Genomic DNA, 23,554 nt, shown 5'->3' on the forward strand with positions numbered 1-23,554 from the left:
ATAAATCTAACCCTCGACACGAAACGCTCCTACAATGGGGGAATTCCCCAGCGCATTCCTCGAAAGTCTCGAGGTAGCATCGGTGCTACCTTGAGAACGCTTCTCAACTCGAGTTTGGCTGGTGTCATGGCGGAAGACAGGTTATCGTTCGCTGCGTTCATCGACTGCGTTTTGTGCCACGGTGGCCTTATAACTGCACTCTTAGAAATGAACTTCACCGCATAGCACGCTCATAGCCAACCACCATCTCGAATGATATTGTTATCTGCCCCGATTTGTTGAAAACGGGAGGCGTACGCCTTTTTTGTGACACTTATGCTGTTCATAATTGTCACAAAAAGGCGTCCGCCCCCCATTTTCAACAAATCAGGGCAGATAACGATATCATTCGAGATGCTAGTCGGTTAGGAGCGTGCTATGCAGTGAAGTTCATTTCTAAGAGTGCGTGCTACAGCTCCCGTCATCATGTGATTTTATGGCGTTAGGAGTTTTCAGACTGTCGCGGGAGACCTTGTGAACGTGTGTCAGACCCCATACAGTGTGCCGCATTAATTGTGGACAAAAAATTACGCAGTTCCTCGCCAGTACACTTTCCAAGACAAGGTGCTTCCTTCTACCACTCGTGTTTTTTTTTGTTTTTTTTAATCGTGAAAGCTTAATTTTGGACACCCTGTATACATCTGAAACAGAAGGTATAAAAGAGGTATAAGACCTCACTATTACAACTTATCTATACCATTTTTTCTCTCAGAGTGCAGTTCCCAGCTTAGGTTCCAGTATACATTTGAGATACGCGCTTCTTTGAAGCGTCATCGATGGCTTCAAAATGACGTGCGAGACGACCGACGTCAATTTCTCCTGCACGTCGGTGTAACGCCACTTCTTAAAGGCCGTTATAGGTATTTTTCGATGTTTAATCGGATGTTTAATTCGAACCATACGAAAACAATGGGCATTTGCCCAGTAATCCGGGCTCTACTCATATAGCGGTGACGCTGGCCGTGCGGTTGTAATTACCGAATATGAATCGGGCTGTCCTGTTTTGTACTGCTTCCGCTGAGTTTCTGCGAAGATTGTGCTTGATCAGTACGAACACACGGAAGCTGCGTATGCCACATCTGTTACTTTTAATTCTGCTCATACCTACGCGAAAATAGGCACTAATGCCGGCATTCAAAGCCACTATATGAAAACGATATAGCAGGTTCCCCAGCACCCAATTGGTGCTCCAGTATTGAGAAGGCACTATTAGAACCACAAAGGCATTTGCCTAGGAATCAGGGCTCTAATAATGAGTCTCGTAGGAAACGGATGCAGCGGGCACAAATTGTTTCCGAAACCCTTCGAAAGGAAATCGATGTCGTTAATCTTTCAATAACATTCGCCATGTGGGCGAGGACTTCCCGGATGCGTTTGCCTAGTCCGCGCGTTGTACTACCATGCTCATAAAGCGAACAAATCTTCTATCGAAAATAAATGTAATGACGGATCGCTAAACGTGATCGAAATACTTCAATTGAATGCGTTCGAGAGAAAGTAACAATATTTACGCGTTATTACTAATGAAAAAATAATTGGCACGAGTTAACCATGCATTCTGAGCCTTGTGTTGAGGCGAAACATCACGGGGAAACATCCCATGTCATCGTCACTTCTTCATTTATTGTTGTTGTTGTTGTTGAGGCGAACGCGCAGCCTTCTTGAGAAATAACCTCGTTACCTTTGTGTCCTGCAGACGGCGGGGCAGTGGATTAGAAATTAGAAATAAAATGCATCAACAACCAACGACGAGATTCTAAGCGTAGAAAATCCAACGGAACGGTAAGATAATGTTGAAGAAAGTACCTCAGTATATTTTGAACAAAAGATCATTCTCTGTTGGAACAGTTTATCGACGTCCACTTCCCTTTACATTAGATTTTAATTTCGGAACATCGGACAATGTTCTGAGGTGAGAAAGGATAGTGTCGTTACTTTTAACAGGTCTTTGAGAATACGCGACAAGTATATAGCCACTAAATATATGAGTCCTCGCATTTTTTATAACCCCGATTATTTCGATTGGTCGGACTCAAGCAGACTTGTAGAAGTATTGTATTTTGAGGTACCGTATTTTATGTACTTTTATCGGTATTTAGTATCTTACTGGAATCATTCTGTTGTGGCGGCCCGGTGACGACGATGACGACGTGCCTCTGCTGCCACGCCCTACGGCGCTGGCACAACAGTTCTACCGGCACCGTCCTTGTGTGAGGCCACGATCATCTGCACGCCGGGACATTCCGTCTTCGCCGGTCAGGACTCTTGTAGAGGAACACCACCTCCTCTACACTGTCTTCAAAATACTTTCTTCTGTATTTTCGGACTTTCGCAGTTTTCTTCTTTTCTGTGACAATTATGAATAGCATAAGTGTCACAGAAAAGGCGTACGCCTCCCGTTTTCAACAAATCAGAGCAGATAACGGTATCAGTCGAGATGATGGTTGGCTAGGAGCGTGCTATGCGGTGAAGTTCATTTTTAGGAGTGCATCACTGAATTTTTTTTGTGTCTCATACGTATACGTCTCATCTGTTGGCGCACAAAGCGAAAAGATCGTACGTCACAGCTACTAAGTAAGTTTTATATACGTGCAAGAGGAGTGGACAGCTAAAAGGTTCTCTTCCGAGCAATGGAATGAGTTAACACACACACACACACGTAAAAAAAAAAGAAAAAAGGAATGAAAAGAACAATGGCACATCCAAAGAACTTGCTCGTGAAAGCATTCTCCGCTTGTGTTCTGTACAGGCAGTATATACTTGATCCCTGTTCATGTCGTGATTACCCTAGTCATGTCACCGACTCGACTGACCGATGTCGGATTCCACACGGCCAAATATCAGCCATATGGTACCATGTAGCCTGAATGGACACCTATCTCCACACTCTAAAAATAGAACTTCACCGCATAGCACGCTCCAACCATTGTCAAGAATGATAGGGTTATCGCTTCTGATTCCAAGAGAGAGGTGGGCGTACTCCTTTTTGTGGCAATTTGGATATATGAAAATTGCCACGAAAAGGCGTACGCCCCCTTCTCCCTTCGAATCAGAAGCTATAACCCTATCATTCTTGGCAGTGGTTAGAGCACAGCGTGCTATGCGGTCAAGTTCTGTTTTTGGAGTGCGTGTCTTTCCTTATCTCTCACTGACCAGCACCGCGATCTGGGTAAAAATTGCGCAAGATGGCCAGCTTGATGAGCGCTCACTGCACAACCATCGGGTCGCTATGGAGGCAAACACGTGTTTTCAACCGTTATTTACTCTTTAATAATGCGACTGCCTAGTGGTTTCTTTCCGTCTAGTGTTTTGTGAGTGACCAGCTCAGTTGTTCATTCGGTACGATGTGCCGCAGTGCGCATACACGTTTCCCAAGTTACCTTCAATTAAAAAATATTATTTCAGTTTAACAAAAAATACCTCTGAGATTTTTTTTTGCTACATCTTGCTCGGAAGACGGTGCATCGAAAGACACTTTCTTCACGCTTCTATCCGGACCTCCTCACACGGAATTTTTCGGTAAAAAAATGTGCATTTTGTCGAATTTTTACAACTTCCCGATTTTTTAATGCGGCTTACATTGCACCGGCGGGGTTGAATTTTTTTTGTGTTGAAAGTACAATACCAGGGCTATATGACAAAAAATTTTGAAGAAGAAATTCCAGAACGTTATATTACAAAAAAAAAATGGTAATCTTGCACAAACTCTGCAAATTTCGTGCACGCCGCAAGCGTGGAGCCCGTCGAATGCGGTGGTGAAAATTGGTTCACACGGTAAAATGAACGCTCCCCTATCAAATAAGACGCTTTTTAACATGGTTCGTGCCTTACCTGGGTCGTAATGCTTGCTTAGAACGACATAGGTTTTCGCCAAGCACTGCATCTTTGAGGGGCTTTGCACCCTATAAATTTCAATTTCGTTAGAAAAGACCAATGTTCTGTTGCTTTCGGAGTCGTAAGGAACCACCAAAAAATTCACATAAAATTTTAGGGGGGTTCGAGCGGCACCTCTGGATCACTTAGCGTGGAATGGCCCATTTGCCTTTTAAAGCGTATTTTCCTTTACTGGGAGTCCAGGAAACCAACAAAAAGAAACGCTGCATGAGAAAATGAAATGTGTGGTGGCAGAGGTTAAAAGAAGAAATGGTAGGAGGAAGAATGCCGATTTCTACTGAAAACCTGTAGTTCATTGGCTCTGGCGGATATTCCATCGGGCGAGAACTGATTCTCAAGTATTTTTTTGCTACTTTGAACACACCCTTACTGTCAAGCACATATACACCGTCTAAAGTAAATCTGCACATTTTGTATAGAATGTCTGTTTACTGGTTGAATAGACTTTCTATAGGATGTGGCCGGCCAATTATGTATAGAATGTCAATTCAAAATTCTTTAGCGAGCAGTTAGGATCTCTATACACGTTTTATCGGCACCTTCTATAGAAATTGTATAGACAGTAGACAAGACCTCTTTTTTTTTTCGCAGGGTTTTCTGTCACAAAAGTGGTCAATTCTCTTTGCGCCTGGATACTTTTCTTTTCTCAATTCCTTCCCTCTGCAAAACACAGCAGCGACTACCCAAATTCTAGAAAATGATAGTCGTAAAATATAGAAAGCACACAGAACTGTCAGTCTTATTGTGACAGCGCTAGCGCATGGGCGAGTGACCGTTTGCAACTTCCTTGTCCATGGGTGCTCCCTCCCCTCCCCAGGAATGGTACATTTGGTATACTTTTGGGAGGGGCAACCGAGGGGAAATCCTCCCCCCACAAAAGGTCCCCCCCCCCCCCCGAAGTATTTTTCTGGGTCGTGACCGAGCATCGATCTTCAGAGTCTTCACTCTAAAAACTCAACTTCACCGCATAGCACGCTCAGCTCGAATACTTGCCACGAGGGTCATCGCTTTTGATTCGAAGAGAGAGAGGGGGGCGTACGCCTTTTTGTGGCAATTTGAAACGCACGATAATTGACACAAAAAGGCGTACGCTTCCCTCTCTCCTCGAATCGTAAGCGAAAACCCTATCATTCGTGGCAAAGGTTGGTGCAGAGCGTGCTATGCGTTCAAGTTCTGTGTTCAGAGTGTTCAGCAACATGAGCGGGAAAGTACAGGAATGTGTTTTCTAAAATGATCTCGGAGTATATTTGGTACCGGAGATAACGGTCTGTGTTCTATATGCGAGTTCTCAAAAATGTGTACCATTAGCCAATAAAACGCATTAGGTGTGGCATTCTGAAGCTGATGTCCACATTTTGTCTGGTATATCCATCCAACCGAGGCTTCGGTTGATGTTACATAAACCGGCGTAGTGTTCACAAGCGTATCAGTATACGGGTATCGTAGGAGCTGTTTCTCTCTAACCAATCAGCTCGGCCTACGCAGACTTCCTCCCGGATGTATCGGGGGTGTATAAACGACAGCCTGGCCTAACAGAAACAAGTCATCTGCGAAACTTGTGCTGTCTTCTGCAAGTAGTAAGTCCCATTCTGCTCCTTGTCTACATGTCCAGTGTTAGTTGGCTATCGATTTGGCTATGGACATGGCTATCTAAAAAATTAGCGCTCTCCCTGCTGGTGCAACGGGGAGTAATTTCGTTCAGCTTCTAAGAAAATGCGGGGATAATTTTAAATTGTGCGTAATGCCTTGCAGATATGGGTCAAATGTAGGAGCATAACTCCAATGGGTTATCATGTATCGCTGGATAGGATAACGCGCTCTGGGGTTTGACGTAAAGAAAACAATTTTTGACTGGCAATGAGTACTTTAACCTAACTATCTCGCAAGTCGCAACCTGGTTGCCCGATGTAAGAGATGGCCGTACTGAGCCTGAAGTCTTCTGTGAATTTAAGATGACTTTACGCCTTCATTCACGAGAAACTTAATGACAATTCGCTGTTCGATGTGCGCGCTCACCGCGTTGTCGGCCATCTTGTCCAGCACGTGTCTTCTGTTTTGCACAAACTTTGGACCACCACGTGGTGGGGCCTGTCGCGTGTGAAAATGACGAAAAAGAAGTAGCGCGAGCCATTTGTACACTCAGGGAGACAGAAAGTCCCGGGTTGACTTGAACACTCCTCGTACATTCGCGTGGCATGCGCGACAACTGAAGCTTTTTTTTTTCCTTTGCGATGGCGCGTTTCGGATGGTTGGCTGTTGTTTGACTTGGATGCAGAGTTGAAACGTCCCGGAACGAGACGCCGCGCTCTCAGCCAATTACGCAGCAGGAGGAGAATCACGTGGAAAGCCGATGGTATTAAAAGGAGACGACAAATTAGAGCGTTAACCATGGAGCAAAAGTGTCACGCTTTACACCAGAGAGAGAGAGAGACAGAGAGAGATACATGATGACGATGATATGGGGATGACTTCCGCTCATTGAGCATAATGCAGCTTTTCGCCAAACGCACGCACAACCAATATGAAATCAATCTGCAGTTCATGATCGACCACCGCAGTTTATTCGTGGGCATATTGTTGCCGTCCTACACATTATTAGACAGGCAAAAGCAGTGGACAGAATTAGCCGCAATATTGAACTGTGTTAAGAGCGTTCACTGGGCCTGCTGAGACAGGTGATTTTTTTAGGCAAATCTCCGCGTATGGTTCGTGTCTGATAGTGAAGCGCGGCCTCTGCGGTGAAGCATGTTCCTATTTTGCTCACAGTGTATAAGTTACGGCGCTCAGTGCCGGCAATTTGTTAAGTATGGCGCAGAAGAAAAATGAAGATCTCCCACAAAGCAATGTGCATGCCTGGTTGTACTGGGTCAGTGGCGACTGACCAGCTCATTTGCTAGTTACAAGCCATGTTCAACGGGACTTTTGGACATGGATGGAGTCATAGGTGGGGAGTAACGCGTTACAAAGTAGTGCGTTACCAGTAACGCGTTACATTCGAGTAGTGAAATATGGTAACGCATTACATTTGGGAGAAAAGTAATGAGTAACGTAACGTCATTACATTTTTAACAACTAACGCGTAACGGCGTTATGCGTTACTGCGTTATGCGTTACTGCTGTTACTGCGTGTTCGGGAACTTGAAAGCTTGAGCGAGGACCGTGCCTGCAGAATCCGGGAAAATCCCCGATTTTTTCTATTCATCTTCAACAATGACAAGGTCACATCGACACCCACGAAGAACGCAAAAGAAAGGTTGTTGACCTACCCTGGTTGAGGTGTCACCTTTGTTTACCACCTCTGTTTCTCACTCCCTCTGGTATTTTTCGGACGAATGGGGCAAAAGCGGCAGAAAAATAGCCTCTACCTTCTGAACAAGTAACAAAGTACCACGTGAAAGTACCAAGGAATTGGCTGTTTGGATTTGTACTGTATGAGATAAAAGGTCACCGTCTCTATCAACCTTGATAAGGAGCACTCACTGGTCATTAGGCGTCCTCTCAGCCCATCGGACGAAGCTAACCGATGAAAATTTTGAACATCAACTACTTCTGCGTTGCAATAAATCGTACATGTATAAGTTGTGTTCATGCGTGACCTTTGTTTGTGCCTAACATTGCTTGTATTGATTTGCGGAATACACTTATGTGAATCAACCAAAAATGGTACATATTATAAGGACAACTGGTGAAGTAATGCAAAAGTAACGGCATTACTTATCAGAAGTAACGGCGTTAGTAACGCGTTACCTACTACCGCAACAGTAACGAATAACGTAACGCGTTACTTTTCGAAAAAGTAGTGAGTAACGGTAGTGCACTACAAAATAAAAGTAACTTCCCCACCTATGGATGGAGTGGATAAAGTTAAAAGCAGCACCCTCGGAGAACGGGAGGGAGTCCGTATCCGAAGGAACCTATGAGCTCGCGATGATTGGTCAAGCTGCAACGAGTGGCATGCAGGGCACAGAAGAGCTTGGTCTAAGCCGGCCACCCTGGAGCACTGCACGGGCTTTCGGGTACGTCCGGCTCGCTTTCTCTTTGCGGGCCGGCCATGCACATCGCCGGGCCTATAGATTCAGCTCGAACCTGTCTAACCCCACTTTTTGCGAGCCACGGTCAACTTTTACAGTCCACTTCACTGGGTCGGACTGCGTAGGCTACAGATTGGTCGGGGCCGGAAACCTAGAAATTAATCGGGATTGGTACGGAGTCGTCGGGCATCGAACATTCGTAAACCAACGACGCTTCTCAGATTCGCACATGTGACGGATGTGAAGGTCGTAAGAAATACGCATGTTTCTGACAATCTTCAATGTGCGACTGATAAAAGCCATAGATAGAGGCAGGCTGGTAGACGAAAGGGACTTAACACGATGTTGAGATTTGGGGAGATATGTTTGGCCAAGATACACTCTTAAAAATGAACTTCACCGCATAGCACGCTCCTAGCCAACCATAATCTCGAATGATATCGTTATCTGCCCTGATGTGTTGAAAACGGGAGGCGCCCGCCTTTTTTGTGACACTTATGCTGTTTATAATTGTCACAACAAAGGCGTACGCCTCCCGTTTTCAACAAATCAGGGCAGATAACGATATATTTTGAGATGATGGTTGGTTAGGAGCGTGCTATGCGGTGAAGTTCACTTTTAAGAGTGTACGCCAAAATCGAGGTTGGTCGCAGCTATGAGCAGGTGTTGAAAGAGGTCCTGGGCCGACTTCTAAGATATCTGAAAGAGTCTGAGGAAAATCCCAGACAGCAAAGCCGGGGTTCGAAGCCGAGTACTTCCCTGTCTGCAGTTTATGACACAGTTATGAGGACTTGCCCATTCATTTGGAGGGGCGGTGGCTGCTGAAACACATGAGGGTTGCTGGTGGTGCCATAGTGAAAGAGTAGCAGTCAAACAAGAGAAACCCAGTCCGTGTCCGTCAGGAATCGTAGTAGAGCTCTAATGGCAAAACGCTGGGATGCTGGGTTGTTTCGGTGCCCAGGAATTTTCAGATTTAATGGACCTGAGCTTGGGTTTACATGGAGGGACAAAAGACAAACACCAAGCGGCTCAAGTCAGCAAATGGCTCTTACTCAAAAGACCACATAAATTGTTATGCGAGTACAGACCGTAGGAAAAAGTGACGCAGAAACCAAGGGCAGCTTCAAAGGCGCCTCACTGACGCAATACCCTGACGACTAAAAAATGACTAAAGCTTCCCTCATCTGACGTTTCCTTTTTGCTTGTTGCAGTCTACCAATAACCCAAGTTTCATTCCACACAAGTTCACAATTTTATTACAATACGTTTTTCTATACTGACCTAGTCTTTAGAACTGATCCAGGCGTTACAAGTATAAATAAATAAATGAATACCTTTGGAGGCTGACAAGGAGCTCGGAATAGCTGACGCACTTCAGTTGAAAGAAGCAAGGAACACATCCGTGCAAGAAGCGAAATACAGGAGACGGATGAAGTACTACTTTGACCGTCGCCACAGTGCCAGTGCCCTGACATTCAAATAGGTGACCTTGTGTTTGTGCACACTGGACTTCCCGGACCACAATCAGTCTTACATGGTCCTGTTCCTGTTGTCCAGACAGCCCATAAGGAGGGCATACTTAAAACGATTGGGTACACACACACCAACGGACAGTTTAGACTTGCCACTATTGCCAATGTGTTTAGATACCATCCCAGGAGGGATGAACCCGTGACCCCCCCGCCCATGTAGCCACCCGGGAGAGACGAGAAAGAAGAGGAGTAGGTAGAATAGAATAAAGGAGAAGGTTCTGAGACATCTGAAACTTCTCTCTACCATTTGCTCCCTAAGTCAGCGAAGAAACCTAAAAAAAAACGCATGTTCTCTCAGTGTTGCTGAAATCACGTCTTGTTGTCCCACCGAAATCCCCCGGCTGGATAATTCGTGAACAGGTGGCGCCATCGAAGAAATTTCTTTTCGGTAGAGATCTTTGGGACATCGGCCATGAACTGAGTAGTGTGCGGCTCATTTGCATACACTCACTAATTAAATAAACATGCTAACTTTTAATTCTTACTTCGCACGCTTACGGAACCTCTGTTTTACGCATCGGGACCTTCAGCGAAAAATATTCCAAGAAAAAAAAAGCATCGACACTTAGTGATTTTTCCGAGTAATTAATTGGTTTCGGTTCACATATTTCTTGCGCGGAGCAGTGCGCCAATGCGCTCTTTGGATCAGCTATCCGGCTGTCAATTTCGTGTTCATTCGCCTGGTTCTCCCAGGGGGGCGACGAAAGATTATATAGGAACAGCCGCAAGAGACGCTTTGGTATTCGTTCTCAAAGCAACTGATAAACAGCGCTGGCGGTTCTGTCGTTCCGTAGGCGAGATAGCGTGCTCTTATCATGGATGATGATGAATGCGCCACGAGCGCTGTGAATGTGGAGTAGTGGGGTACACGCTTAAAAATTAGCTACACCACATTGCGTGCTCCTTAACCATCATCCCGAATGACAACGTTCTCGCTCGATTTGTTGAAAACGGGAGGAGGAGCCTTTTTACGCTTATGTTTACAAAAAAAAAAAAAAAAAAAAAGCGTACGCCTCCCATTTTCCTCACATCAAGGGAGAGACCGTTGTCATTCGGGATGATGGTTGGCTAGGAGCCTGCTATGTGGTGTAGCTAATTTTTAAGAGTGTACCCCACTACTCCACATTCACAGCGCTCGTGGCGCATTCATCATCATCCATGATAAGAGCACGCTATCTCGCCTGCGGAAGGACAGAACCGCCAACGCTGTTTATCAGTCGCTTTGAGAACGAATACAAAAGCGTCTCTTGTGGCTGTTTCTAATCTTCCTTCGACCCCGTGCGTGAACGAGGCGGATGAACACGAAATTGACAGCCGGATAGCTGATCCAAAGAGCGCATTGGTGCACTGCTCCGCGCAAGAAATATGTAAACCGAAACCAATTAATTACTCGGAAAAATCACTAAGTGTCGATGCTTTTTTTTTTCTTGGAATATTTTTCGCTGAAGGTCCCGATGCGTAAAACAGAGGTTCCGTAAGCGTACGAAGTAAAAGCTAAAAGTTAGCATGTTTATTTAATTAGTGAGTGTCTGCAAATGAGCCGCACACTACTCAGTTCATGGCCGATGTCCCAAGGATCTCTACCAAACAGAAATTTATTCGATGGCGCCATGCACCTGTTCACGAATTATCCAGCCGGGGGATTTCGGTGGGACACCCGGTACATAGTTGTAATTGTGTCTTGTCGTAACAAGACAGAAAGGTGGGTGAACAACCTACTTCCCACTGGCCACGCGTGTTCTAAAATTCTGGTAATATATCTTGCTTGTCCATCTTTCTAATACAGCGCTGTAGCTGACACAGTGAAGAGCATCAACCAATCATGAAGGTCCTTCTCCTGTTACTCGTCGTCATTGGATGTGAGTATCCATGTCAACGTTTCCGAAACATTTCCAAATGTTTACGATGCTGTAATAATTCCATTGCAGTGGCAGCAGCTGATGCCTGGCCTGGGTGGGGACGTAGAAGTGCTGATCCCGGTAAGAAGATCATTTTACACATTCATCGCCGATGAATACTAGTAATATGCTGGATAGCTTTTAATGAAAGATCATTAGTCGGCTGACTCCACCTTTATAGGGTTTAGGACCCTGATTGGATAATAATAATAATAATCCATGAAATATCCAAGTGGTTTTAGATCTACAACATAAGAGGGTAGTCAGTCAGCACAGATTGTTCCATAAGAAGATATCCAGCAGACTTATCTTTTTTTTAAAAAAGAGAGACGGTTATACTGCACCGTCTCGCGTTTTCTCGATGTGAATTGAGACTGTCCTACACTTTTAAAAATAAACTTCACCGCATTAGCACGCTCCTAGCAAACCATAATCTCGAATGATATCGTTATCTTCGTTGAAAACAGGGGTCGTACTTCTCCCGTTTTCAACAAATCCGAGCAGGTAACGGTATCATTCGCGATTATGGTTTGCTAGGAGCGTGCTGTGCGGTGAAGTTCATTTCTAAGAGCGTAGGCTGCACTAGACCATGTTGTTCCTACCCTCATAAAAATGAACTTCACCACATAGCACACTCCTAGCCAACCATCATCCCGAATGACAACGTTCTCGCCCCTGATTTGTTGAAAACGGGAGGAGGAGCCTATTTTGTGTCATTATGCACGGCACAGAATAGGCTCCGCCTCCCGTTTTCAACAAATCAGGGGCGAGAACGTTGTCATTGGGGATGATGGTTGGCTAGGAGCGTGTTACGTGGTGAAGTTCATTCGTCCCGTGCATTTACATCGAGCGTAGTAACCACGTCCACGTTTCCGAAACATGTCCAAATGTTTACGATGCTGTAATAATTCCATTGCAGTGGCAGCACCTGCCTTTGCTTGGTTGGGACGTAGAAGTGCTGATCCTGGTAAGAATATCATTTTACACACCCATCGTCGATGAATATTAGTAATATGATGGATAGCTTATAATGAAAGAACATCAGTCGACTGAGTCCACCTTTATAGGGTTTAGGACCCTCATTGGGTAACAATAATAATAATCGATGAAATATCCAAGTGGTTTTAGACCTACAACATAAGAGGGTAGTCAGTCAGCACAGATTGTTCCATAAGAAGATATACAGCAGACTTATATCTATTAAAAAAAAAAAGAAAACAGTCATACTGCACCGTCTCGCGTTTTCTCGATGTGGATCTATAGACTGTCCTAGGCACTACTAGACCATGTTGTTCCTGCTCACGTCCCGTGTATTTACAACGAGCGTAGTAACCGTGTCAATGTTTCCGAAACATGTCCAAATGTTTACGATGCTGTAATAATTCTGTTGCAGAGGCAGCAGCTCAATTCCAGTTTCTGTCGGGACGTAGAAGTGCTGATCCCGGTAAGAATATCATTTTACACATCCATCGTCGATGAATATTAGTAATATGATGGATAGCTTATAATGAAAGAACATCAGTCGACTGAGTCCACCTTTATAGGGTTTAGGACCCTCATTGGGTAACAATAATAATAATCGATGAAATATCCAAGTGGTTTTAGACCTACAACATAAGAGGGTAGTCAGTCAGCACAGATTGTTCCATAAGAAGTTATCCAGCAGACTTATCTATTAAAAAAAAAGGGAAACAGTCATACCGCACCGTCTCGCGTTTCCTCGATGTGGATCGAGACTGTCCTATAAGATGTACTAGACCATATTGTTCCTACTCACGTCTCGTATATTTACAACGTGCGTAATTAATCACCTTGAACTGGGCGTATTTTTATTTTTTTGCGTCCGTAGAATCCTTGTAAGAACGTCATTTTACTCTCACAAAACTCATCGATTGTTATTGAATAATAGTAATATGCTGGACAACTTTTAATGCAAGTACCTCAGTCTGTTGAGTCCACCCTTCGCTTACACCAATCACATCTTTGCCGCATCTGACGTTGTACCCATCTTGTCATAGCCCACGCAATGCGATAGATTAAGATCCACTAAAACGCTCAACGCATCAGCACAGACATGTGTCTCCTGCTATAAAGACGATTATCACATTCGTGTCACATCAGATTAGTGTCCGTAGCGAACGCTGATATGCTGGGTAACCACGAGGGTCAGCACACCGTCATCATGTCCGGCTGCCGGCACGCCCTCTATGTCTGTGATGATGAATCTGAGAAGAGATCCTTCGACCTTTAGATTAAAAACTTAGGACATCGAAAGAAGGGTGGTACGTGCTCGTTACACTCATGTTGAGAACACACAACGAGTCTTAGGTCTTAGGTTACATGCAGGTATGTGCCGTTGACTAAGCGGTGGTTGTGCTGTGTTCGCTGACTGAAGTTGGCATGGAGGAAAGACGACAAGGAGGCGTGCTCTTCTTCAGAAAAGAGAAGTGACGTGAGGATGGGACATGAGCTGTAGCTTCTTTGGAGGCACGCGGGGGTCACGTTACCTGAATAGCCCAATAGGGTCGCTTTGCACACGACACTTTGGGGGACACTTTGACGCGCTAGACCGCACCTCTCGAAGTATTCCGAAACTATGCGTTGAGGTCTCCCGTAGAGATGTGTGTAATCGAAAGTTAAAAACGAGCGGTGATGTCACTGGAGTGGCCACCAATCTCGGCTTCACTTCTCAGAGCAATAGGACTCCTCCTCTCTTTTCTTCCTCCATGGAAGTCGGTCTCACGATAGTGGTCAGTGTCTCTATGTGCATGAAGATGAGGATGACGATGGTAAATGATAATCTGGATGAAGAGACGACGAAATAAATCTGGATCAAGGGACGATGCCTTTTCTTCGAGTCTAAGATACGTCTCTTCCTCTTTGAGTTGTCACGACATCCAATATGTTGTACGAATGAGACTTGCTTCAGGACAGCAGATGTCAAAATGACGTTCCCATGTTCCTGAACACTCTTGAAGGAAACGGAATCGTTTTCGTGTATACCTATTGGTCATACCACAAACTATGTCCGTTAGCCAATCAGATACTACAGCCCAAATTCAGCCAGGTAAATATTGCAGAACTTGCAATGTTTGCAAAACACGAAGAGTACCTTTTGGTAATTTAGGACATAAGAAAAAAAAAAAAAACTCGAAATGAATAATGTAATCAGCACAAAGTAACCACAGCATAACTTTGGCTACCTTTATGATAACACTTTTCCGCCATTAGTGAGCAGTGGCAGTGCAAGACGCATCGTGAACACAGGAGCTTGCTTGGAAGCCCCTCTAGCAACGTGGACGGAGCGTGACGCTCCACCTTGAGGGTGACGTTGAGGATGGGGTGTATGCAATCTGGGCGACTACCTTTGACGAGAACAGGTCTCCTCTACACTCTTAAAATGAACTTCACTGCACAGCACGCTCCTAGCCAACCATAATCTCAAATGATATCGTTATCTGCCCTGATTTGTTGAAAACGGGAGGCGTACGCCTTTTCTGTGACAATTATGAACAGCATAAGTGTCACAAAAAAGGCGTACGCCTCCCGTTTTCAACAAATCAGGGCAGATAACGATATCATTCGAGATGACGGTTGGCTAAGAACCTGCTATGCGGTGAAGTTCATTTTTAAGAGTGTAGTCAAAGATAGGAAAACAATACTATCATGGAGAGCGGTTGGTCCGCTTGCGGAAGACACCTTTCCCTTGCCCAATAATAAGATGGATGTGCTTCGTCGCTTCGGGTTCGTTACAACCTAGCAAGGGAAACCAATAAGAAACCAAAAGAGAATCCAATATAAACGAACGAGTGTTTGCGAACGCCGCCGCCTGCGCTTTTAACACACTCTAAAAAAAGAACTTCACCGCATAGCAAGCTGTGCGTCAACCATTGCCACGGATGATAGGGTTATCGCTTCTGATTTGAAGAGAGAGGTAGTCGTACGCCTTTTTGTGACAACTTTCATGTATCCAAATTGCCACAAAAAGGCGTACGCCCACCTCTCTCTTTGAATCAGACGCGATAACCCTACACTGGTAAAACAGAGCTTCACCGCATCAGCACGCTCATAGCCATCCATCATTCCGAATGATATCATTCAGTGCATTGATTTGTCGAAAATGGGAGGAAGCGCCTATCTGGGGCAGATTATCTTGTCCCAGATAGGCGCCTCCCCCTGTTTTGAACAAATCATGACACAGAATGATATCATTCGGTGTGATGGTTGGCTAGGAGCGTGCTATGCGGTGAAGTTCTGTTTTAACAGTGTAGTCAAAGATAGGAAAACAATACTATCATGGAGAATGGTTGGTCCGCTTGCGGAAGACACCTTTCCCTTGCCCAATAATAAGATGGACGTGCTTAGTCGCTTCGGGTTCGTTATAGCAAGGGGTTTACGAACGAATGCGGTATTCCAAGCAGCACAATGCACTGAAAGTCAAGTGTAATAGGTGTGGATGGTATGTGTCTTCTCAACGCTCTAAGATGAAAGTCACTGAAAAGGTTAGCCAGCTATAGGGCTCGAACTCACATCTTCTGGATTACCGCGGTTCAAGCTCTACCGATTGAGCTAAGCGAACAGTGATGTGGGTTCCGGTCTTGCAGCTGTTTAGCCTTTTCAGTGACTTTCATCTTTCATCGTTAATTTCTTAGGCAATTTGAGGCTTTGTATGTATTTGTACTTTCTACGTTGTTTCAGCCCAAGAACATTCAGTTCTCTTATTATGAACCTTCTTTAGTTTCACCAGTCTGTACCTTCCCGTCCTCCCCTATTGCACTCGACCTTCAGGACATTCACCGACGACGCCTGCGCTTGTAACAGGGTTGGGAACTTTACGAGATTCAGAGACGAGATTCGCCTCGTTAGACATAAGAAATTTGAAGAAAAAGCTACTGCTGTGAAAACATATACTCGCGAAATGCATCAGAAGCTGTCTTACAGAAGCCCTTACTGTCATGCACGGAGTAAGAACTCCGGAGCACGGAGCATGTACGGAGCATGTACTCCGTGCTCTCAGGCAACACACCTTGCGGAACAGACATCTGTATTACTCGTGCGAACGTCTGGTGACGTGAACATCTTGAAATCGAAATTTCCTCGATGTATTTGCGACGCAACTTTTGCTCGCGCACTATCTTCCTGCGTTGCAAAAACAGCTGTCCCTCTAATAAGACGATCTACATGCCCTGGTTTCCCTGTACAGTTTGAGGAGGACGCGAACAGCGATACGCAGAGAAACAGGAAGAAAAACCGCAGGATATCCCCAAAGAAAAAGGTCCGAGATGTCGTCATGTGGAATACAGTGATCTATAAGTTATACCGGCATACCTTGGAGAAAAATAAATATAACGTAGGCTGCTGCGAAGGGTCAAGATATCGTTTGTCGTGGGGGAGAGTAACGCACTCGCCGCCATAAAGGCGATTAACGAGACCTCAGGATATGACTTTTCTTGCTGACCTCTGCTGGACGCTAAAGAGAGGAGTACGTTTTTTCTTTTTTTCCCTCTTTATTTTCTCAATCTGAAGATCCCGGAAGCCTTAGCTGTAACTTAGTTCTTCAGATTATGTTTTGAGTGGCCGTGAGTAGTATATACTCCTCCCAACACAAAGTCCAATATATACTGATGACTATATTCCATGCAGAGAATTCAAAGTTCAAGGCACGTGAAGCATCTCCTGGCTATTGTAAGTATTGCAATAGAATTCACTTATTCTGTTCTCGAATTAACCGCGAAAAATGCAAATTTCGTTCCCACATTTGGTGCCCTCCAATTGTGCAATACTTAGAATTTTTCGTTTTCTTCTTGTCTTTCTTTTTTTTTCATTTGCCCCATTGTGTCTGCACTGTTTTCCGCCCTTGCGAGCAGGGTATTGTGTATTACCTAAGCCGTTGTCCACGAGCGACTGGGGCACATTATAACTAGAGCTGAGCGCGGGTGCAGGCATACCTGCGGGTACCCGCAGTTACCCGCACATCGTCACGATTTGCGGATAGGAATTCGCGATAGCTGCGGGTAGTGGGCAAAATGCGGGTGTACCCGCAATGCACTCCATCGCCAACTAAGTAATCCCTCTCTGTCGCACGCGAGCTCAGCAGTGCGCCATATCGTTGGCCGTATAAATCCATGTGCCAGACAACAGCAGGCAAGTGCTGGCGGGTGAGTTCGGTTACTAATGCAGACATATATGGCTCTCTGTTGGATTGCAGTTTCATTGGCATATGATTGAAGCCGTCCGACACACGTAGCCAACACTCAGAATTTCCTTCGTTTTAAAATAGAAACAGCGGTAAACTGGAAGAGGAACATTTCCCCCTGTGGGGCCGAATGCGGGTATGCGGACATACAGACAGAACTGCGGGTGCGAGTCACCCGGATTAAATTCTTGCGCGTGCGGGAGCGGGTCACACACGCGATGGTACAGTGCGGATCCAAGTTTGCTTACCCGCACTCACCCTCCACTTATAACAGTCATTAAAAAAGTTGAATTATACAACATTTAAAGTTGAGAACATGGAATAAGAAACTGTAACAAACCCGCGAAAACTGTCCGTGCTTGAAAGCTGAAGAGACTCCTCCAGGCATCGATCGCCATTCCCAATGAAACAATACAGAGTTTTAGTACGTCGTGTGCTATCCTGTTTGCGCAAGTAAGGGATAGCATAGATGGTTCTGCGCATGCCCAGAATAGCGAGAGACATTCTGTTCCTACACTAATAAAAATGAACTTCACCACACAGCACGCTCCTAGCCAACCATCATCACGAATGACAACGCTCTCGCCCCTGATTTGTTGAAAACGGGAGGCGGAGCCTATTTTGTACCTATTATGCACGGCACAGAATAGGCTCCGCCTCCCGTTTTCAACAAATCAGGGGCGAGAACGTTGTCATTCGGGATGATGGTTGGCTAGGAGCGTGCTACGTGGTGAAGTTCATTTTTAAGAGTGTACTCAAGTCCCGTGCATTTACATCGCGCTTAGTATCCATGTCAGCGTTTCCGAAACATGTCCAAATGTTTACGACGCTGTAATAATTCTGTTGCAGTGCTGGAAGAATTTCTTAAACGTAGAAGTGCTGATCCCGGTAAGAAGATCATTTTACACATCCATCGTCGATGAATATTAGTAATATGCTGGATAGGTTTTAGTGAAAGAACATCAACCGACTGGCTCCACCTTTCTAGGTTCTATGACCCTCATGAAAGAACTGATGTTCTCAGTTCATCAGTTCTCAGAACATCAGTTCTTTCATGTTCAACAATTCCGCCTGCGTCGATCCCGTCGTATTAACGTGTGTATGAGTGAGCAAAAATGTAAGAGTGAAAGGAGGATGAGTGAGAGAGAGTGGCTCGCTTCTCCCTTCAGATGACGCACCATTGGAAGCCGCTGAGAAAGCGTGTTAGCTTAGCTCAATTGGTAGAGCCCTGGACCGGCAATCCAGAAGATGTGGGTTGGATTCCTGCAGCTGGCTAACCTTTTCAGTGACTTTCATCTTTCATCTACGACCCTCATTGGGTAATAATAATAATAATCGATTAAATATCCAGGTGGTTTTAGATCTACAACATAAGTCAGTCAGCACAGATTGTTCCATAAGAAGTTATCCAGCAGACTTATACGTATTAAAAAAAAAGGAAAACAGTCATACCACACCGCCTCGCGTTTTCTCGATGTGGATCGAGACTGTCCTAGGCTGTACTAGACCATGTTGTTCTTACCCATGCCCCGTGTATTTACATCGCGCTTAGTATCCATGTCAACGTTTCCGAAACATTTCCAAAAGTTTACGATGCTGTAATAATTCTGTTGCAGTGGCAGCAGCTTATTACGTGCCTGCGAGGGCTCGTAGAAGTGCTGATCCCGCTAAGAACATCATTTTACACATCCATCGTCGATGAATACTACTAATATGCTGGACAGCTTTTAATGAAACAACATCAGTCGGCTGACTCCACCTTTATAGGGTCTAGGACACTCATTGGGTAATACAGGGTGTCTACCACCAATTGTCAGGGAATTTTGATGTTACTGGCAAAGTCAGGGGATTGTCAGGGAATTTGGCTAAAAAGAAGCTCAAGTCAGGGAAAACAGCGGATTAGTGCCGGGATTATGCCGGTGGTTGAGCGGCAATGCCGCAGCAACGTTATCCCGACTAGCTTTTCGCCAGCACGACAAGCTCTGAGGCAGAAAGGCAGGAAAGCCTCAATAAATGGTCTGTTTTTGTGATGGATCTGTATCAAAACGTAGGAGCAGGCACACCAAGTTTCCTTTTGTTTTTCTCAGGGAATTTGCTTGAAATAGTCAGGGAAAACCTGGAAAAGTCATGGAATTTGAAGGCTGCAGTTTGGTATACACCCTGTAATAATAATAATAATAATAATAATCATCATCATCATCATCGATGAAATATCCAAGTGGTTTTAGATTTACAACATAAGAGGGTAGTCAGTCAGCACAGATTGCTCCATAAGAAGTTATCCAGCAGACTTATCTATTTAAAATAATGGAAAACAGTCATACCGCACCGTCTCGCATTTTCTCGATGTGGATCGAGACTGTCCTATGATGTACTAGACCATGTTGTTCCTACTCACGTCTCGTATATTTACATCGTGGGTAATTGATCACCTTGGACTAGGCGTTCCTTTTCGTTGCGCCCGTAGAATCCCGGTAAGAACGTCATTTTACTCTCCCAAAACGCATCGATTGTTGTTGAATAATAGTAATATGCTGGACAACTTTTAATGCAAGTACCTCAGTCTGTTGACTCCATCCTTCGCTTACACCAATCACATCTTTGCTGCGTCGGACGTTGTACTCATCTTGTCACAGCCCACGCAATGCGTTAGATTAAGATCCACTAAAACGCTCAACGCATCAACACCGAATGTGTCTCCTGCTATAAAGACGATTATCACATTCGTGTCACCACATCAGATTAGTGTCCGTAGCGAACGCTGATATGCGGGGTAACCACAAGGATCAGCACACCGTCATCGTGTCCGGCACGGCCTCTGTGTCTGTGATGATGGATCTGAGAAGAGATCCTTCGACCTTTAGATTAAAAACCTAGGACATTGAAAGAAGGGTGGTGCGTGCTCGTTACACTCATGTTGAGAACACAGAACGAAGGGTCTTAGGTTACATGCAGCTGTGTGGCATTGACTAAGCGGTGGTGGTGCTGTGTTCGCTGACTGAAGTTGCCATGGAGGAAAGAATAAGAAAATGCTCTTCTTCAGAAAAGAGAATTGTGGGGCAAGTGAGGTGAGGATGGGACATGAGCAGTAGCTTCTTTGGGGGCACGAGGGGGTCACGTTACCTGAATAGGGTCGCTTTGCATACGACACTTTGGGGGGCACTTTGACGCGCTAGACCGCACCTTTCCAAGTATTCCGAAACTATGCGTTGGGGTCTCTCATAGAGATGTGTGTAATCGAAAGCGGAAAACGAGCGGTGATGTCACTGTCCCCAATCTCGGCTTCACTTCTCAGAGCAATAGGACTCCTCCTCTCTTTCCTTCCTCCATGGAAGTCGGTCTCACGATAGTGGTCAGTGTCTCTATGTGCATGAAGATGAGGATGACGATGGTAATCTGGATGAAGAGACGACGAAATAAATCTGGATCAAGGACGATGCCTTTTCTTCGAGTCTAAGATACGTCTCTTCCTCTTTGAGTTGTCACGACATCCAATATGTTGTACGAATGAGACTTGCTTCAGGACAGCAGATGTCAAAATGACGTTCCCATGTTCCTGAACACTCTTGAAGGAAACGGAATCGTTTTCGTGTATACCTATTGGTCATACGACAAACTATGTCCGTTAGCCAATCAGATACTACAGCCCAAATTCAGCCAGGTAAATATTGCAGAACTTGCAATGTTTGCAAAACACGAAGAGTACCTTTTGGTAATTTAGGACATAAGAAAAAAAAAAAAACTCGAAATGAATAATGTAATCAGCACAAAGTAACCACAGCATAACTTTGGCTACCTTTATGATAACACTTTTCCGCCATTAGTGAGCAGTGGCAGTGCAAGACGCATCGTGAACACAGGAGCTTGCTTGGAAGCCCCTCTGGCAACGTGGACGGAGCGTGACGCTCCACCTTGAGGGTGACGTTGAGGATGGGGTGTATGCAATCTGGGCGACTACCTTTGACGAGAACAGGTCTCCTCTACACTCTTAAAAATGAACTTCACTGCACAGCACGCTCCTAGCCAACCATAATCTCAAATGATATCGTTATCTGCCCTGATTTGTTGAAAACGGGAGGCGTACGCCTTTTCTGTGACAATTATGAACAGCATAAGTGTCACAAAAAAGGCGTACGCCTCCCGTTTTCAACAAATCAGGGCAGATAACGATATCATTCGAGATGACGGTTGGCTAAGAACGTGCTATGCGGTGAAGTTCATTTTTAAGAGTGTAGTCAAAGATAGGAAAACAATACTATCATGGAGAGTGGTTGGTCCGCTTGCGGAAGACACCTTTCCCTTGCCCAATAATAAGATGGATGTGCTTCGTCGCTTCGGGTTCGTTACAACCTAGCAAGGGAAACCAATAAGAAACCAAAAGAGAATCCAATATAAACGAACGAGTGTTTGCGAACGCCGCCGCCTGCGCTTTTAACACACTCTAAAAAAAGAACTTCACCGCATAGCAAGCTGTGCGTCAACCATTGCCACGGATGATAGGGTTATCGCTTCTGATTTGAAGAGAGAGGTAGTCGTACGCCTTTTTGTGACAACTTTCATGTATCCAAATTGCCACAAAAAGGCGTACGCCCACCTCTCTCTTTGAATCAGACGCGATAACCCTACACTGGTAAAGCAGAGCTTCACCGCATCAGCACGCTCATAGCCATCCATCATTCCGAATGATATCATTCTGTGCATTGATTTGTCGAAAATGGGAGGAAGCGCCTATCTGGGGCAGATTATCTTGTCCCAGATAGGCGCCTCCCCCTGTTTTGAACAAATCATGACACAGAATGATATCATTCGGTGTGATGGTTGGCTAGGAGCGTGCTATGCGGTAAAGTTCTGTTTTAACAGTGTAGTCAAAGATAGGAAAACAATACTATCATGGAGAATGGTTGGTCCGCTTGCGGAAGACACCTTTCCCTTGCCCAATAATAAGATGGACGTGCTTAGTCGCTTCGGGTTCGTTATAGCAAGGGGTTTACGAACGAATGCGGTATTCCAAGCAGCACAATGCACTGAAAGTCAAGTGTAATAGGTGTGGATGGTATGTGTCTTCTCAACGCTCTAAGATGAAAGTCACTGAAAAGGTTAGCCAGCTATAGGGCTCGAACTCACATCTTCTGGATTACCGCGGTTCAAGCTCTACCGATTGAGCTAAGCGAACAGTGATGTGGGTTCCAGTCTTGCAGCTGTTTAGCCTTTTCAGTGACTTTCATCTTTCATCGTTAATTTCTTAGGCAATTTGAGGCTTTGTATGTATTTGTACTTTCTACGTTGTTTCAGCCCAAGAACATTCAGTTCTCTTATTATGAACCTTCTTAGTTTCACCAGTCTGTACCTTCCCGTCCTCCCCTATTGCACTCGACCTTCAGGACATTCACCGACGACGCCTGCGCTTGTAACAGGGTTGGGGACTTTACGAGATTCAGAGACGAGATTCGCCTCGTTAGACATAAGAAATTTGAAGAAAAAGCTACTGCTGGGAAAACGCATACTCGCGAAATGCATCAGAAGCTGTCTTACAGAAGCCCTTACTGTCATGCACGGAGTAAGAACTCCGGAGCACGGAGCATGTACGGAGCATGTACTCCGTGCTCTCAGGCAACACACCTTGCGGAATAGACATCTGTATTACTCGTGCGAACGTCTGGTGACGTGAACATCTTGAAATCGAAATTTCCTCGATGTATTTGCGACGCAACTTTTGCTCGCGCACTATCTTCCTGCGTTGCAAAAACAGCTGTCCCTCTAATAAGACGATCTACATGCCCTGGTTTCCCTGTACAGTTTGAGGAGGACGCGAACAGCGATACGCAGAAAAACAGGAAGAAAAACCGCAGGATATCCCCAAAGAAAAAGGTCCGAGATGTCGTCATGTGGAATACAGTGATCTATGAGTTATACCGGCATACCTTGGAGAAAAATAAATATAACGTAGGCTGCTGCGAAGGGTCA

At 45.0% G+C, this 23,554-nt stretch overlaps 1 protein-coding gene across 3 annotated transcripts in view; it reads left to right on the plus strand.

The window, feature by feature from the left end:
- Positions 1-5,426: 5,426 nt before the first annotated feature.
- Positions 5,427-23,554, plus strand: part of LOC135376389 (uncharacterized) — a 30,099-nt gene continuing 11,971 nt past the window's right edge. For 2 of the 3 annotated variants that reach the window (XM_064608891.1, XM_064608890.1), the window contains exons 1-7: positions 5,427-5,510; positions 11,283-11,355; positions 11,425-11,475; positions 12,314-12,361; positions 12,788-12,838; positions 17,038-17,079; positions 18,440-18,478. In XM_064608891.1, the coding sequence (XP_064464961.1) occupies positions 11,319-11,355; positions 11,425-11,475; positions 12,314-12,361; positions 12,788-12,838; positions 17,038-17,079; positions 18,440-18,478 (268 nt within the window). In that variant the 5' untranslated portion in view covers positions 5,427-5,510; positions 11,283-11,318. The remainder of the gene's footprint in view (positions 5,511-11,282; positions 11,356-11,424; positions 11,476-12,313; positions 12,362-12,787; positions 12,839-17,037; positions 17,080-18,439; positions 18,479-23,554) is intronic. The other variant, XM_064608889.1, reaches the window with a different exon arrangement.

This window comes from Ornithodoros turicata, unplaced genomic scaffold, assembly GCF_037126465.1.
Source record: "Ornithodoros turicata isolate Travis unplaced genomic scaffold, ASM3712646v1 ctg00001071.1, whole genome shotgun sequence".
In the NCBI taxonomy this organism is placed as follows: domain Eukaryota; kingdom Metazoa; phylum Arthropoda; class Arachnida; order Ixodida; family Argasidae; genus Ornithodoros; species Ornithodoros turicata.